General features: G+C 35.1%; 1 protein-coding gene across 2 annotated transcripts in view; it reads right to left on the bottom strand.

Moving 5' to 3' along the window:
* Positions 1–4223: 4223 nt before the first annotated feature.
* The window catches only part of galnt2 (UDP-N-acetyl-alpha-D-galactosamine:polypeptide N-acetylgalactosaminyltransferase 2), a 150266-nt gene continuing 135742 nt past the window's right edge, over positions 4224–18747 (bottom strand). Inside the window, exons 11-16 of one of the 2 annotated variants that reach the window (NM_001128351.1) lie at positions 13408–13534; positions 11329–11421; positions 11068–11151; positions 9826–9952; positions 8127–8246; positions 4224–6635 (exon numbers count right to left, since the gene is read on the bottom strand). In NM_001128351.1, coding sequence (NP_001121823.1) covers positions 6480–6635; positions 8127–8246; positions 9826–9952; positions 11068–11151; positions 11329–11421; positions 13408–13534 — 707 coding nt within the window. In that variant the 3' untranslated portion in view covers positions 4224–6479. Of the gene's footprint in view, positions 6636–8126; positions 8247–9807; positions 9953–11067; positions 11152–11328; positions 11422–13407; positions 13535–18747 lie in introns of both variants that reach the window. The other variant, XM_009307348.5, reaches the window with a different exon arrangement.

An 18747-nucleotide genomic window follows, 5' to 3' on the forward strand; every position in this document is an offset into this window, starting at 1 on the left:
TATCATCGTTTTATTGTTTATCTGCCCCGACATTGTTCCCGCTAGCATTTCTCTGTGCAGTTATCGGTATAGTGGTGTTATGGATGTTGCTAATTGTTATCAGTCATGTATGATTATGGTCATCCTTGGTGTGAATGGGCCTTAATAGCACGAGAGAGGTGTTTGTCCTCAGGGTTTTGTAACTACAGTGTCTACTGTAGTGCAATATATTGTAGGAGATCAGTCTGGGTGCTATGAAACATCTTTGCCAAGAATATCACCTGTAATAAGCCTGAAAACAGTCGGCAACCTTAAAAGTTTTAATCAAAGCTCATGGTGTAACGCGTTAGAAGAAAAACAGATTCTGCTTTTGCACTGGCCACTAACTTTGAAGAGTACACTTTAGGGTCAGCTTCATATGGCATGGTAAAAAAAAAAAAAAAAAAAAAAGGTTTTAATATCAAAACAGCTATGACAAATATATAGTCTGAACACTCATTTACTGGACCAAATTCATCAATATCTGGTCATCTGAAGGAGAAGCCAGTGTTGGACGTGTGTGTATTTTCATGTATGAATGTTGTGAAGGTGAAGTGTCTTGCTGTATAAAGCTTGGTGGTCGGTTTCGTCTCCTCACTGTGAATGTTGAAATGATAAAGCTGTATGTGAGAGTATATTTCCGTGTGTTGTGTGTAACGTTCACCCTCACTGTATCAAACTGATCTGTGCTTCACCTCCCTGCCTCTGTGTGTTTACACCAATTTGCACACTAATAAATGTGATTTATACATTTTTGTTCCCTCCAAAGTACTTAATTGCATCTTTCAGTGCAAAGAAAACAAAGAAAACAACAAAACTAAAAAATAAATAAATAAATAAATAAATAAATAAATAAATAAATAAATAAAATAAATAATATAATAAATTGCTGGCTTCCACACAATTCACAAGTTAACTTACAGTGCATCCAATAAGTATTCAGCGCTTCACTTTTTTTTTTACACATTTTATGATGTTAGTCTTATTCCAAATTGTATTAAATTCATTTATTTGAATTCTACACACAATAGCCCATAATGACAACGTGAAAAAAAGAATTTTTTTAAATTGTTGAAAATTTATTAAAAATAATAAAGCTGAAAAATCACTATTGACTAGTAAGCTATTCACAGCCTTTGCTGTGAAGCTCTAAATTGAGCTCAGGTACATTCTGTTTCCACTGATCATTCTTGAGATGTTTCAGCAGCTTAATTGGAGTTCACCTGTGGTAAATTCAGTTGATTGGACTTAATTTGAAAAGGCATACACCTGTCTATATAAGGTCTCAGGGTTGACAGTGCATGTCGAAGCACAAACCAAGCATGAAGATTTGTCTGTAGACTTCCAAGACAGGATTGTCTCGAGGCACAAGGCTGGAGAAGGTTAAAGAAAAATTTCTGCTGCTCTGAAAGGTCCAAGAGCATAGCGGCCTCCATCATCCGTCAGTGGAAGATGTTTGGACCCACCAGGACTCTTCCTAGAGCTGGTCGGCCATCTAAGCTGAGTGATAGGGGGAAAAGGGCCTTAGTCAGGGAGGTGATCATTAACCCAGTGGTCACTCTGTCTGAGCTCCAGCGATCTTTTGTGAAGAGAGGAGAACCTTACAGAAGGACAACCATCTGTGCAGCAATCCACCAATCAGACCATAATAAACAAAATTCTCTGGTTTGATGAGACTAAAATTGAACTCTTTGAGGTGAATGTCGGGTGTTACGTTTGACAAAACCAGGCACCGCTCATCACCAGGCTAATACCATCCCTATGGTGAAGCATGGTGGTTGCAGCATCATTCTGTAGGGATGTTTTTCAGCAGCAGGAACTGGAAGACTAGTCAGGATAGAGGGAAAGATGAAAGCAGCAATGTACAGAGACATCCTGAATGAAAACCTGCTTCAGAGAGCTCTTGACCTCAGACTGGGGCGACGGTTCATCTTCCAGCAGGACACGGACCCAAAGCACACCACCAAAACATCAATGGAGTGGCTTCACAACAATTTAGTGAATGTCCTGGAGTGGCCAGGCAAGAGCCCAGACCTAAATCCTATTGAACATTTCTGAAGATATCTGAAAATGGCTGTACACTGTCGCTTCCCATCCATCTGATAAGAGCTTGAGATGATTGAACATAAAATCATTAAATTGTTCCAAAAAAAAAAAACCCACAACAATTGTGTTGATTCAGCTCATTTTAAATAAGAACAAACAGCAAACAATAATTTTTGAGTGACGGTCACATGTTGTATAAATGCTACTGCACTTATAAAAAAAAAAAAACCTCATTGGACAACTCCATTTCATCGAGATTTCAGGGATTGGGATTTTAATTTCAACGGCAGGATTTCATCGAAAATAATATACTGCAACTTACGCAATTAAACACTGCTTAGTCCAATGCAATTTGCTAAAATGCAGTTACCACAAACAAAACATTAGTATACCAGATTCAACATATTTTCCCCTTTTTGCATTGTATATTTTCTATATTTTATTTGTAATATTATTATGGTAATAATGAATCATATTTTGATTAAATTAATTGGTTACATTGTATTATTTCACAGAAGACAAAAGATGCCAGTTTTTATGAAGGCTTAAATGAATACAAAAATAACAAGAATAGTAAAAACAATCTATCCCAAGGAGTAAACGTAAAGGGAAGAGTACATTTCTGAACCTGACATACACGCGTTTAAAGATGTAGCACAGCATATAGACTAAACACTCACTGTTTATTAGGCTCTTTATTAGGTACACCTTACACCTTACTAGTACCTGTTGGACCCCTTTTGCCTTCAGAACTGCCTTACTACTTCATGGTACAGAATCAAGTAATACTGTAAATATTCCTCAGAGACTTTGGTCCATATTGACATGATAGCATCAAGCAGTTGCTGCAGATTTGTCAGCTGCACATTTAGGATGCGAATCTCCTGTTCCACCACATCCCAATGGTGCTCTATAGGATTGAGATCTGGGGACTGTGGAGGCCATTTGAGTACAGTGAACTCATTGTTATGTTCAATAAATGAAAATGATTCTTGCTTTATGACATGGAGTGTTATCCTTCTGGAAGTAGCCATCAGAAAATGGGTACACTGTGGTCATAAAAGGGTGGACATGATAAGCAACAATACTCAAATAGGTTGTGGCATTAACTCAATTATTCCTAATGGGCCCAAAGTGTGCCAAGAAAATATCCCCCGCACCATTACATCACCAGCAGCAGCCTAAACCGTTGATACAAGGCAGGATGGATCCATGCTTTCATGTTGTTGATGCCAAATTCTGACCCTCCCATCTGAATGTCACAGCAAAAATCGAGACTCAGACCAGGCAACGTTTTTCCAATCTTCTATTGTCCAATTTTGGTGAGCCTGTGCGAATTGTAACCTCAGTTTCCTGTTCTTAGCTGACAGTAGTGGCACCCAGTGTGGTTTTCTGTTGCTGTAGTCCGTCCGCCTCGAGGTTGGACGTGTTGTGCGTTCAGAGATGCTCTTCTGCATACCTCGATTGTAATGAGTGGTTATCTGAGTTACTGTTGTCTTTCTATCAGCTGGAACCAGTCTGGCCATTCTCCTCTGACATCAACAAGGCATTTGCAACCACAAAACTGCCGCTCACTGCATATTTTTGTCTTTGTTATACAATTCTCTGTAAACCCTAGAGATGGTTGTGCGTGAAAATCCCAGTTGATCAGCAATTTCTGAAATACTCAGACCAGCCCATCTGGCACCAACAACCATGCCACGTTCAAAGTCACTTAAATCAACTTTCTTTACCATTCTGATGCTCAGTTTGAACTGCAGCAGATCATCTTGACCATGTCTACATGCCTACTGTAAATGCATTGAGTTGCAGCCAATTGGCTGATTAGAAATTTGCGTTAACGAGCAGTTGGACAGGTGTACCTAATAAGGCAGCAGGTGAGTATGAACTGCAATATTATTCACAATCCAGTCCACATGGTTCATCTAGTTTGTCAATAATTTACAGTAATAAATTCCTTCTTGTACAAAATATTCCTATATATATATTATATTGTTTAAATGTATTCACCACACATTCATGTAAACAGGAATTGTCTGAACATTGCCGCCTGTACCTGAAAACATTCAAAAGAATAAAAGATCTTCCCAATTTTTAGCACTTTGTTGTCATGTGATTAATGTACCATTAATTTAGCGAAAACACTTAAGACACCGGACTTGTATATAATTTTTTTTTTATTATTTAATTTAATTATTTTCTGTCATTCAAACGTTGGCAATATCTATAAAACAATGAACAAATACAAGCGCTGTACAGTCGACCAAATCACTATAACTGCAACTGAATGTGTAAATGTACATGCATGGACATACATACTGTATATACACACATATACACCATTACAACTGCTGACCCCATGCTGTTTCCTCCGCAACATCAAGATCTTCCTAAAACTGGCTTTCAAGGAAACCAAAAAGACATAAAAAAAAAAGTTGGGGTCACATTGTCCTTCATTTACAAAAAAAAAAAGATAATAATCAAACTGTCCTAATCTGAAGTTGAAGTGTGTTTTCATGTTTTGATTTACAGCAAATGACTTTGGCACACTGTGCTATGTAAACATTTCGTCCAATTCAAAAGATTAGCCATCACATATTGCTCCGAATTTGGCCGAGTTCTCAAAAAAAAGGAGAAAATAAAAGCCCAAACTTTATACCATTCATTGGCTTCTCCTGTTAAACTGGAGAAAGGTGGCATTATTCAGTATGGCAAAAAAGTGCAGTCCACATCTACACCTGCTTTCCACTCATTTATCAGACACTAGACAACAAAAAACACAGGCAAGTGGACTGAATTTCTTCCTAAAGGCCACACGATCTCTGCCCAGACTCGGAAATATCAAGACAGAGAGTCTTCCGCGCGTTTCGTGGAGATTTTGTGGGAACAAACACAGGCCGGTGCAGACGAATCCAACATATACAAGTCTAAGATTAACATAACACTTACTTGCTGATACATGAGGAGAGCTGACCCAAACGCAGCCAGACACTCATTTAGTCCGGATTTCCTAGCCTACAATAAGTTAGTCAGAGTTATACATGGGTTAACTGATTCGGTTTTCACATATCACAGGTGTTTTTGTCCGTTGGATTTACAGTAACACTAGATCTGTCAACTGAAGTACCACAATAACTCAAGGTTAGAAAGCATTTTGGGGGTGTGAATTAACGGACACACACACACACACACGCACATAAAACCATCTTGCATTCCTCCATTGTGAGTCCAAACACACCCGTGCACACAAACACTCACATTTTCATTACAGTATCATGGATAAACAAAGGCAGTAACTGTTAACCATGAAAAGAAGGAAACCGGACGCTCCAGTAATGATGTAGCGTGTTAAGTTTGGCCACAGCGGCTGAGGATCACCATTGGTCTTGATGGAAAAAAAATAATCCAGGAGGCAAGAAACCAACGCTAATATTAGGATGCGCAGAAGTCAGAAAAAATAAAGTTGAAGATAAGGAGTAATACAAATCCATCTCAAGTGCAAAGCTGTTTGGAGATATCAACATGATACACTTGGCCTGGTTAAGAAAGGCTACATAGAGTGATTACTGAGAGACAAACGGCTGACAATTGGTTTTTGTTGTGTGTATTTCAGATTGGTAAGCAGCCAGTGCTACAGTATGTGAATCCAGCAGTCATGTTCTGTACAATGCCTTGGTTCTCCTTCAGGACACACTCACGGGAAGCGGGTTGAATCTTTACACATTGCACCTTTAACCGAACAACAACAAAAGAAGACAATTGAACAGAAACTAGAAAACAACAAAAAGAATTGGTCTTTTGATTTCTCCCTCTCCGTTAGGGTGCGCTCTGTGAAAATCTGGCTGCACAGTCAATGTGTGTATGTGTGTGTCGCGCACCGCAAATGAGTCCACCCCTTCATCCCATGAGCCCTCAAATTAAACCAAACCCGAACTAAAATCCAGTCCCATCACAGCGCAGGGAAGGGAGCCTCCATAAAACAGATCATTTACATTCAACGATATTGGTAACATGACTAGAAAAATAAAAAATAAAACAACAATAGATGTCCATCGGCGGAAAATAGAAAGAAAAATGTGCTGGAAAAAGACACGAAAAGGCCAAAAATGAAGAGAGGAAAAGACGAAAAGGGATCCTTTGCACCAAAAAAAAAAAAAAAAGAAGAAGAAGTTTTCGACACTTAAGATTCACTTTCCAAGAGCTGGACAACATGAAACAGTGAGGTATATAGTACGATGGAAATAGTCATCATCTTGTTTTTGTTTTGGTGGCCCCGTGGCCCTTGAGGAGCAGCAGGCGGCACCGTGGCGGCCCTGAGTCTGTGTGCGGGCAGCGAGTTTCTCTGAGGGCTGAGAGCGTGCCCAGCGCAGGCTGTCCGAGGGCGAGCAGGGGGTCTTTCTGGGATGGACGTGGAGCTACGGCTGCAGGTTGAGGGTGAACTTCCACTGCTGAGTGAGCGACGGGCTGCACACCTCCACCGTCAGGCCTCCGCTCCTTGCGCTCCGGCTGTCCAGACACAGGTTGCTGCCCACGTGACGTAGCTTGGTGTTGTTGTCGATCTGTTCCCATTTCTGTAAGAGACATAACATTGTGCTTTTTACTTTTTTAGTATTATTTTTGCAAACATTACAAAAGGTACGAAAAATATAACACAGGAGGGAAAAAAGACAATGAGCAAGAAACATTACAAGTAATAAATAAAAGACTGAAAAGAGTAAAGCTCCTGAAAAATCCACTGAGAATTTCTCCAAGTAAAAAAAGATCTTGTCTAGTCAGAAGACTTATGATTTCAAACAACAGATCAACAGCATTTATATGGAGCACAATCGACGTCTAAAGCATTGAAATGAAAAGCCTGTCAAATAGCACTATCTGAAAAAAAATGCATTCAATTAACAACTACTTGAATTTTAGTGACTTGATTTGCTGGGATTTGTAATTTTAGGTCCTGAACTTTAACACAGCTGTTTATTTAAGCTGTGAATACTTCAATTCAAAACACTATTTTATACTTACATTTAATACTTCATTTTCAACTTTTAGATTTCACTTCCTAATTATTCAGTTCTGTTTAAAAATACAAAGTATAGTATTCAAAAGACAATTTTCAGCTGATTTTATTTTAGTTCAAAATTCGTTTTCGTAAATTTAGTGGCTTAAAATCGGCTGTTTAAACTCATAAGTGTGTGAAGATTGGGATATTTTAATTGTTTAAATGGTTTTATCAATATTCTTATTATTAATATTATAATTATTATACATTTATTTGGCTATTGTAGGCTGATATTCAACATGAAATACTGAATTTAAGTATGAAATTATGTTTTGAATTGAAATATTCACAGCTTAAATAAACGGCTGTGTAAAATGACAAACCCCGGCAATTTAAGTCACTGAAACACACGCAGTTGTTATTGTTTTATTTTATCCAGTTAGTGCTATTCAGCAAGCTTTTTATTTCAATACTTTTGCCACTGATTTCGTTCCATACATTTAAGAACTAAAAATTAAGAAATTATAGATTTAAATAAAATAAAACATCAACATAAGTGTCCACCCCCTCTCCTCAATACTTTGTCACAAACTTAATAATATTGTTAAAACGAGTATGTTTTAGTATGTTTATTTAAAAAACAAGAATGCTCATTTCACTTAATGTTAGATACTGTCCAATAACAGCAAAGGAAATACATAATTATATTTATTTCCAAATTCGATCTAAAATACAAACATTGGCCTGCAGTATCTTGCATAAACATTAATAAAAATTATTTATAGATAAAAATTGCTGAGAATTATGTAAAAAAGGAAAAAAACAACATAAAAAGTGCACTTTGAGGCTTTAGCGATTTCTTTTTCCTAAACAGCCTGTTTTTCCCTCAGATGTTTCCCCAAACCAGCTTCAGCTTTCTACATATTTTTAATTATTTAAAACACTTTCTGCAGAAAAAATTAAGAACCCCCAAAGCAATATCTATAAAAGACATTTTAATCAATATCTATGAAAAACATTTTTTCTGCCCGTTCTGTAAGAGACTAATAAAGGAGAGGAGATTGTTGACCTGTCTGGTGTCGTTCTCCCTGCAGCCCTGAAGCTTGATCTGTGAGCCAGCTGTGCGGTCCACCACTGTCAGGCACAGGTCCATGTGCTTCACCGATTTGTCTTTGGTCAGGGCCCATTCCTGCACATCACAAACACCACAAGCTTTTAACGTCCACATTAATGCTGCCGTTTTCTAAAGTATACTTGTTTTATGTTACACTTTTTGAAATTGATTAAGCTGTCAAGCTTTGAGAACTATAACGAAAGCTTTTACATGCTCGTATGATGATTTACAGATGTTTACAATTTACATGGATTATAGTGTAAAGTTTATTTTACACATTAAGCACTAGTAATAAAATGAAATAATAATAACGTATCCCCTTGAGTGTGTACATCTAACTTCATATAAACTATATATAAATAATGCATTAAAAAAAGAATCACAAGTACTCAAATTACATACTGTATAGCTCAACATGCCAGATACCATGTCCAAAACAGAATTGTATCAATTTAACATATTATTGCTTTTTAAAGGTAAACAAAAGAATTACTGAAATAGCACGTTTGACATGCAATTATTTAACTATTAGTGATGTTTCATTCACCCTACTCACCCATCCATCCATCCATCCAATAATGATGATAACAAACTGAAGATTATAATGTCAGCTTTTATGAAATTATAAATACATGTTCAAAATGGTTGACACAAAAGAAAAGAAAATATGATATAAATACTTTTGTTGAGAAGAATAAAAAAAAATGTCTATGTGTGTATACAATGCCTGTAAAAAATACCCATATCCCTTTGAAATAATTTAATTTATTTGTCATACAGCCTAAAACAAATCTTATATAATCCTATTCCAAATAACTTTTCCAGCCTCTGAGATGTTTTTGTAGCCTTCTCTCAACCTGTGCCTTTCTACAACTGATGGTCTATTGAAAGCAGAGTGTAATGTGAGTAAAGGTATAGATTTTTACAGGCTATGAGGATTTTCTATAGGCACTGTAATAGATCTGTCTGTCTGTCTGTCTGTCTGTCTGTCTGTCTGTCTGTCTGTCTGTCTGTCTGTCTGTCTGTCTGTCTGTCTGTCTGTCTGTCTGTCTGTCTGTCAGCTTCATTTTATAAACAGATTTTCAATGCGTTTATACTGAACTTTTCACATCAATACTAGTAAAACAAGTTAGAAAAGGTACGCATTATAAATTAATTATCATGTCATCACTTTGTCATTACAAAGTAATATAATGAAATACAATTCAATATATAGAAAGGATATATTCAAATTCAATATGTATACTGCACTTTTCACATCAATACTAGTAAAACAACTAGTTATAAAATGTATACGTTATTACTTATTTATATTGTCATCAATATATTATTATAAAGTCATTTAATGCAATACAATGTATAGAAATATATATTTAAACTAAATGTAAATGTATTATATTATTTACTTCATATCACATCATATTGAAACAGAAAAACACAGACCCTTTTAAATCCTTTAGACATGCACACATGTCTACAGCAAGAACCATGTAAAGTGATCCAGAAACTAGCGTGTCTCATCTATACACCACTCACTCACCCTCCACAAGCGTGTCTATGATTTACAGCTAACACAGACTCACTGCCAGTCCATCACCCAGTGCTCTGCACCAGACATTAGAAGACTGTTGAGTACCTGCGTTTTGTTTGATACCTGATTGCCCCCAGCGTTGTGGCACTCGTAAACCCCCACCACACCATCTGCAAAATGGCCCAGTGTGTCCAGACAGTTTTGACCCTGCTGAAGAGCTCCAAATGCAATGTCCTGATGATCCGGCACTCTAAACAACAGACACAAGCACGAGGATAGGTATGATTACACTGCTGAAGTATTTGAGACTGTAGTTTCCAGTAGTGAAAAGAAAGCTTTAAGACTAAAAAACATTGAATTTCATTCTATTAATTTTCCTTAATTTGCATAGTTAAACATCAATTAAAAAGAGGCCCAGCTTACACAGTTTAAGGGATAGTTTATAAAAAAACTTGCAATTTTCAATTCTTTTAAGGCTATCAAAGCTCATGTTTACAGCTGGCTTTAAGATGCAATTGGATAATAATCATAAGTAGATGAGCAAAACATTCTTGCTCATGCCTGGTGTTTAATTCAGGGTTTAAATGAATGTGAAAGAAGAGTACAGAAAAGCAAATAAAGAGCAGCAGCTTTACTTTTTCACCTGACAGCTTTATAAAAAAATAAAAAAATATAAAGAAAGGAAAAAAGTAGGCTTTTGAGTACTTTTCGCCTACAAATCAAACATACTGTATGATTTTAAACAACAAACTTTAAAGCTAGCATGTTTCAACAACAATGTTAGAATCGGGTCAGTAGGCAAACCAATTTTCTTACAAGAGCGTCTTTAGAATAAATGAGTAAAAGAAGTGTTTCAAATTAAATGATTCCGGTACTGTCATCATAATGATACCAATGGGTATGCTACTTATTTTTGTTAATGTTGATTAATAATAATAGTAAAGGGAACATGAACAAAATGGAGTTTTACAGAACACATAAAATATTATAAAAAAAAACTAATTTACAAATGCAAAACTATAGCATAATAACCTTGCTTCAAAGTCACCCACAGAACCCCAGCTGACAGGCATTGGGTTCTGAACAATCATGAATGATCGAACATTGAGTAACATTTTCCTTTACAGTACAGTATAACTAGCAAACCAATGTACTAGAACTGATGTACTAGATCTGGAACGTACATGCAAAAAGCTTACCAGAAATAATAATAATGTACAGAAATCTAGATCTGGTATAAAAAAAAAATTATAATAATAATAAAAAAAAGAAAAGAAAAAAAACTTCACTGAATATCTTGAAACGATAATAGCAGATGTAAATGGGGCTGATGGCTATTTTTACAATATGAGGTCAGGCACTCACCGCAGCTCAGGATAGACGTTCTCCAGGTACCATTTAAATGGTTTGCAGCCCAATCTCTTCTTCATTTCCAGCCTGCTCTGAATGCTGCAGAAAATGAGGAAAACTGGTCATGTGGAGTTCATTTCTATAGTCTCAACATATGATAACTGACATCTTTAACCAGTCAAGCGTGAAATTATTCTTCAGCGGATGTGATGGACTCTCATAGACCGATGAGCTCCTGTCCAAACTTTGTTGAAATTAAAACACAAACGCACTTACTTTCCATACGGCACATTACGGGCTGAAGGCACAGCGGCGTAGTAGAAATTCTTGAAGTCATCCATCCAAACTTCTGCCGCTCGCCTCGTGTTTCTGCAAACATAAGCAGACGAGAGTAAATTACACATTTTATACAGTCGTTCCGAGTCCACCTCATTATTTCTGAATCTAAATTAAGCACTAATGGAGCTTCTGCAGCACATTACTGTGTGCTTCATAATGAAGACTGAACGTCACTTTAGATTTCAGTAGTACTCGCTCATGATTGCAGTGCTGCATTCACCCACTGGATGGAGTACATCAACCAGAACACTAAAGGCCCTGAGCAAAACACTAAATAAAGAAAAAGATGCACACTCTAGATGGCAAGAAATGTAATGTCTGGCAAGATTACACTATCCCTGACTACAATTATTTATATTGAAACAGAGATTTCGGTTGAAAATCTGAGTGAGACACTTAAAGGCTAGTTTAAAATATAATTGTATTAAACACTAAAATGAGATGGTCTAGTATGTATATCACAAATGTTTTATACCTGTGGTTGTCATGACAATAATAATCACAATTCGAAGATCTTTTATCATAAAAGATAAATATATATAAATATATATTTATATATATATATATGTTTTTTTATAGCATACAATTAGAGATAAAGAAGGAAAGAATGATAAAATTAATCATGACATGCATAGAACCTTATTCCGCAGAAAGTACAACAACTCTATACAAACGAATGAATGAATGAATGAATGAATGAATGAATGAATGAATAAAATACAAAAATTGTAAAAACAACTTTTAAAAAGTATAGGTTGAGGTAACAATTTATCATCATTAAAAAAATGTTAATAAACAGTTAATTTTTTTTTTAAATAGTTATATAATTAAAAACAAACAAACAAATAAAAACTAAAAAGTAAAAATAATAATAATTGAAGATTGAGTAACAGTATAACAGCATAAAAATAAAAAATAAACAGTTAAATATATAAAAATGGTTAAATCAATAAACAAATAAATAAATAAATAGTTAAATAAACAACTAAACAAACAAGCATAAATAAATAAATAAACAGTTAAATTAATAAACAGTTCAATAAACAAACAAATAAATAAATAAATAGTTAAATAAACAAACAAACAAATAAATAATAATAACAATTAAAAATAAATAAATAAATAAACATAAATAAATAAATAAAAAACAGTTAAATAAACAAACATAAATAAATAAATTAAATACAGTAAAAAAAAATACATGGCCAAAAAAACTTGCTCATCCAAACCATGATGATATTCAAGATGAAATCAATTAATAATCTACTTCTAGGACGATGGAAATGTTTACTTCCAGCGGAGCAATATATCTAAGTAATTGAAATTATTATATCAAAAAATATTTGCCTTTCCTAAATAATCAAAAATAATAATTCACATTTTATAGAAATACTTTTCATTGTGTTTCTGATTTTCTCTAGTTCAACAAAGAATGGCTAGGGGATGTAGTTGGTTTGGAAAAAAAAACATCTTGTCAGGAGAGTTACAAAAGCTTTAACAAAAACAAAAACATTACATTATGAAAAACCTTTCTATGAATGCAGTAGTTTATGACAAGAATTAATTTACCTAAAACAAGGCCAGGCAGTGTATCTTGTTAGATTTAGGCAAGCAAATACTCAAGATTTTGACTGAATCTTTATTCCACTGATTAATATTTAATTTGAGTTTATAGAGGACTGGATTGTGCACTTTAACATTTCATTGCAGCATCTTTAGTGTATTCATCTGGTTTTAACAGCTATATTCAATTCCACAACCTTTATTTGCAGAATCAGCTGCAATCGATCAGTTTTTGTATTGATAATGAGAGCATGCCCCACTGTCTGACATGCTAGTTTAAGAAATAAAAAGCTACACTCTGCATCAGCTTGGGTTAAAAGAACATTAGGAAATATGTAAGACATCCCAGAAACATTAATCACAACAATAAAGATGCAATTTCAGACTTGTATTCGCTTGCTCAAATCCATAATAGACATAACACAATATTCTGTAACTTAATTGAGTGAATACCTGGCAAAGACAGTGCCGCTGCCTCCAGGAAAAGTGTATGGATGTTGTTTCCTGAATACGTGACCCACTCGACTGCAGGGAATGATCTCCAGACTGCCTCCACACTGCCACACTCTGAAGGAGATCTCTGAACGACACAAAACAGAGCCAGAGATGAGCCCATTTAATCCCACCCATCTGTTTTTCCCATTTGTGAAACTCTTAACATTTTACTAACTGGTGTTTTAGTGCATTTCCTGCAAAAGAGAAAAAAATAAGGATTCCAACTAAATATGTGCAGCATAACATGGTTAGAGCAAATCAACAAGTGACCAGGGCAGTTTCCTTTCTGTTTACACTATGAGAAGATAATTAAAGCATGTTACCAAAGACATTATGTTCAGGATTTTTAGTACATGTTATACACTCATCGGCCACTTTATTAGGAACACCTGTCCAACTGCTCGTTAACACAACTCAGCCAATCACATGGCAGCAACTTAATGAATTAAGGCTAGTAGAGATGGTCAAGACGATCTGCTGCAGTTCAATCTGAGCATAAGAATAGAGAAGAAAGGTGATTTAAATGTCAAGGCATGGTTGTTGGTCCCAGACGGGCTGGTTTGAGTATTTCAGAAACTGCTGATCTACTAGGATTTCCATGCACAACCATTTCTAGGTTTTATAGAGAATGGTCTAAAAAAGAGAAAATATCAAGTGAGCGGCAGTTTTGTGGGAGCAAATGCCTTGATAATGTCAGGGGACAGAGGAGAATGGCCAGACTGGTTCGAGCTGATAGAAAGGCAACAGTAACTCGAATAACCACTTGTTACAACCGAGGTATGCAGAAGAGCATCTCTGAATGCACAACACATCCAACCTTGAGGCGAATGGGCTACGGCAGCAGAAGACCACACCGGGTGCCACTACTGTCAGCTAAGATCCACAAACTGAGCCTACAATTGGCTAAAATTGGACAATAGAAGATTGAAAAAACGTTGCCTGGTCTGATGAGTCTCGATTTGTGCTGCAACATTAGGATGGTAGGGTCAGAATTTGGCATCAACAACATGTAAGCATGGATCTATCCTCCCTTCACTTTGCTGGTGGTGGTGTAATGGTGTGCAGGATATTTTTATTTTCTTGGCACACTTGGTACCGATTGAGCATCGTGTCAACACCACAGCCTACTGAGTATTGTTGCTGGCTATGTCCATTCCTTTATGACCACAGTGTACCAATCTACTGATGGCTACTTCCAGCAGGATAGCATGCCATGTTATAAAGCATGTATCATCTAAGACTAGTTTCTTGAACATGACAATGAGTTCACTTTACTCAAATGGCTTCCACAGTCATTAGATCTCAACCCAATAGAGCAAAGTTGGGATGTGGTGGAACAGGAGACTGGCATCATGATGCCAAGCCGACAAATCTGCAGCAACTGCGTGATGCTATCATGTCAATATGGATCAAAATCTTTGAGAAATATTTCTACTACCTTGTTAAATCTATGCCATTAAGGATTAAGGCAGTTCTTAAGGCAAAAGGGGTCCAACACAGTACTAGTAAGGTGTACATAATAAAGTGGCTGGTGAGTGTATTTAGGGTGCTTAGGGTCATGAAAGGTGGTCAAAGAATGATCGATCACATTCAGGGCATTTACGTGTATACAGTTAAAGTCAGAATTATTAGCTCACCCTGTAGATTTTTTCCCCAAATTTCTGTTTAATAAAAGATTTTTTTTCAAACACATTTGTAAACATGATGATTTTAATAACTAATTTATAATAACTGATTTATTTTTTCTTTGTTGACAATATATATATATATATTAGTAGATATCTTTTCAAGATTCAGCTTAAAGTGTAATTTTAGGGCTTAACTGAGTTAATTAGGCAAGCCATTATATAATTGTGCTCTGCTCTGTAAACAATGGGGAAAAAAAATGTTGTTTAAGTGGTCTAACAGTATTGACCTTAAAACATTAAAACCTGCTTTTATTCTAGCTGAAATAAAAATACTTTCCTCAGAAGAAAAAATAAATTATAGGAAATACTGTAAAAAAAAATCCTTGCTCTGTTAAACACCATTTGGAAAATATTTAAAAAAGAAAAGAAAAAATAGAACAGGAAGGCTAATGATGTTGACTTCAACTTTATATACTTACACTTACAAAGGATGCATTAAAATGTTGTAATGGCAAACAGTAAACAAAACATTAAAGTTCAAATGTTACAAATAAGTTCCAATATTGATGTTTTATTGACTAATAATATTAACATCATGATTTATGGTAAAATAAAGCAAAAGACTAAAAATTTATTGATGGTAGCATTTTTACTTAGTATTTCTATCACTGTTTTATAAGGGTTATAATAATAATAACTCTAATTAAACAGAGCTTAAAATGTGTATTTTGATGACTGCAGAACTAACTTAATTCACTAGACCAGTCACTATTTTTATTTTTTTAAAAAGAGAGATTATAACTAAAAAATAATAATATATTTTTATGTCTAAGGAAATTTAGCAAATAATTGAGTTAAAAAGACACTTTACTGTATAAAATGACGCATTCTGTATAATGCACAAGTAACCAGTTTAGATATGTCAAATTGTACTTCAGACTTGCCAACACAAAATAGATTTCCACACCGAAAATTCGCCCATTACTGCATTTGAGTGATTTGTGTGAACTCTGTCAAACTTTTGGTCTTCTGCAAAACTTCTCAGACACACACGCATGCAAAATGCAGCATTATTCCAGACTGAAGGATAATTTCTGGAGCTCTTGTAAACTTTTCCACAAGCGGCCCAGCTGAGAAAAGTGCTGTGTTTGTGGAATGAGTCAGGACTTTCTTTCAGAATCCATCACGCCACAGACATGATGACAAAACCTGAAAAACTCCACTCCACAGGGTCTTACACTGCACTTTTCTATTCAAGTAGCACTGCTAATAATATAAAAAAAGCAATAGTTCTGCTGTGGTGACCTAAATTGGCCCTTGGATGGGCACATTATGTTTTGGCTGAGTAAGCCACTATCTCTCACAGTCTAATGATAGAAGTAGCATGAGCTCATATTCACCATTCATATACAGCGGCGCCACAAAGTACTTGGACACTTAAGCCACAGTTACAGAGACACAAATTCATGAGTTTCACTGCTTTAAATTGAATTAAAAGAAAACATGTGGTCTTTGTAAACAATTAAAGTCTGACCGCTTTCAAACTTCTCAGTTCTAAAATGATTTTAGTGGACATTTAAAGTCAGACTGCCTTCAAGGCTTTTTAAACAAGTGCTGCTTTCAAGTCTATTGTGCATTCAAGTTACTTTGGTACAAATAAAAATGGATACATTAGGCAATTTGGCAACACTTTCTGTGAAGAAAACGGCATTCTACATTTTTGTATATATAGTTAAACTACCTATAAAAAGCTTTCCAATCCAATAAAGAATCTAATAAGCATTTCACCTTTAAAAATCTCCATAACGTTCCTTCTTTAAGCATTTTTCTGCACAATGTCTGAAATGTGCGCAGCCTTTTAGTGCTGAGAACAGCAAGTTTGGAAAGCCAGCCCTGGCTCTTTGTGGTTGAATGATTTGATAAGATGAATCAAAGAGAAACGAAAACATACTAGCACAGTGGATAATTTTGTCATTAACACTGAAAACTGCTAAAAGGCGACTCTCTTATATTTGATAATATTAGATAAGAATAAAGACATTAATCGAATCTGAATATAGGTTGTTTGCAATCACGTGGTTCTGGGGACGTGCGAAATTCAGATGGAAGGGCAGGAAGTAAAAACTGAATGAGAAATAAAGGAAAGTCTGTATTTTTGCACTTTATACTATACTTCAAAGGAGATATGAATAGAAAATAAGCACATATGTTGGGCATGAACCGTATATTATGAGAAGGACTAAGTTTTCCACTGAGCTAAAATATATTTGCCTGCCATCGAGGCAGTAGATGGCTATGATGGTAAGTACTGTAGTGTTTTAAAGCATACTTGAATTAAACTGTCAGAGTAATTTTATACTTATGGTACAATACAACTGAAGTATATTACCCAATAGGCTACATTTATATAATTATACATCATCACAATGCTCAGTTTACACCAATGTTACAGTATTTATCATACAGTTTACTAGTATTCTGTAGCATTCATTAACAAAGAGCTGTACCATTATTATTACATTATACACTTTACTATAGAGTGGTTCAAAAACATATAAATTATCATCTTCCAGACATATACATGAAAAAACAGATGAAATAATTCAAAAGCATGGATGCATAGTCAACATTATTATCATTGTCATCATTATTATATACATTTTTAGTGGATGGTAAACGGTGCTCGACATTAATAACTATCTAGTTTACTCAAAAGAGTTGCACTTCTTTTTTGTTTAGTCTATGAACTTACCATCAAACATTCACATACACATCTAGATGTTAACATTATGGTTATTTATTATACCGGAACGCCAGTAAAGACTTGGATTACATTATGTTCTACTGGATTTTGTACAAGTGTGGTGGTGGTTGTATATGATTTTTATTTAACACATTAACACAATACATATAGCTAGGCCTTTATATAATGATTATTAGTCGTGAATTATCGCGTAAAAAACAGTTTGTACACATGGATGTACTGAATAAATGTTTATTACAAGCTGTATTTTCTTCCATTTTTTAAACCATTTCTTGAACTTTCCCCCCTTTGTAAGCAAAAACTTTTGAAAGTCTATAAAAGCTGTTTGACGTTTCTTATTTTGGTTGATTTAAACAATTATAAACACCACAAAAAAAGGCTTATGTTTCAATAGCAATTCCTATGTAGAGGAATCTCTTCCTGCACCTCCCTATTATCAATTACGTCATGTGAAAGAAACATACTGGTTATGGAAGCATGGTAGCAGGCTTTGTCTTGAATATACAGTACTTCTTACTTTCATCTCAAATGTTATTCACTCTTCCTATTTTGTTGCTAACTGACCATCACAAAATACGTCAAAATTAAAATACAAATTATACTAATTAAAAATGGTTAAAAAAAGAAGAAAAAAAAAGTTTTCAACAAAAATAAATGGTATGGTCAGAAATTATCCAACCCACTCCATTTCTTCTGGCTTACTGCCGTTCTATTTACCAAACCCTTATGATGCTTACAATTAACAAATTAAAGAAAACAAACCACAAGTAATGTGTAATAACTTTCAAAAATGGCTACAACAGTTCTCCTCCTCATTACGAGAGAAAGAGAGCAAATGCATTTTATTTTAAAGTTGGTTTTCTTAATGTATGAATTACTTAAATATTTTGTGTATGTGGATTAATG

This window comes from Danio rerio, chromosome 13 (assembly GCF_049306965.1).
Source record: "Danio rerio strain Tuebingen ecotype United States chromosome 13, GRCz12tu, whole genome shotgun sequence".
NCBI classification, from domain to species: Eukaryota; Metazoa; Chordata; class Actinopteri; order Cypriniformes; family Danionidae; genus Danio; species Danio rerio.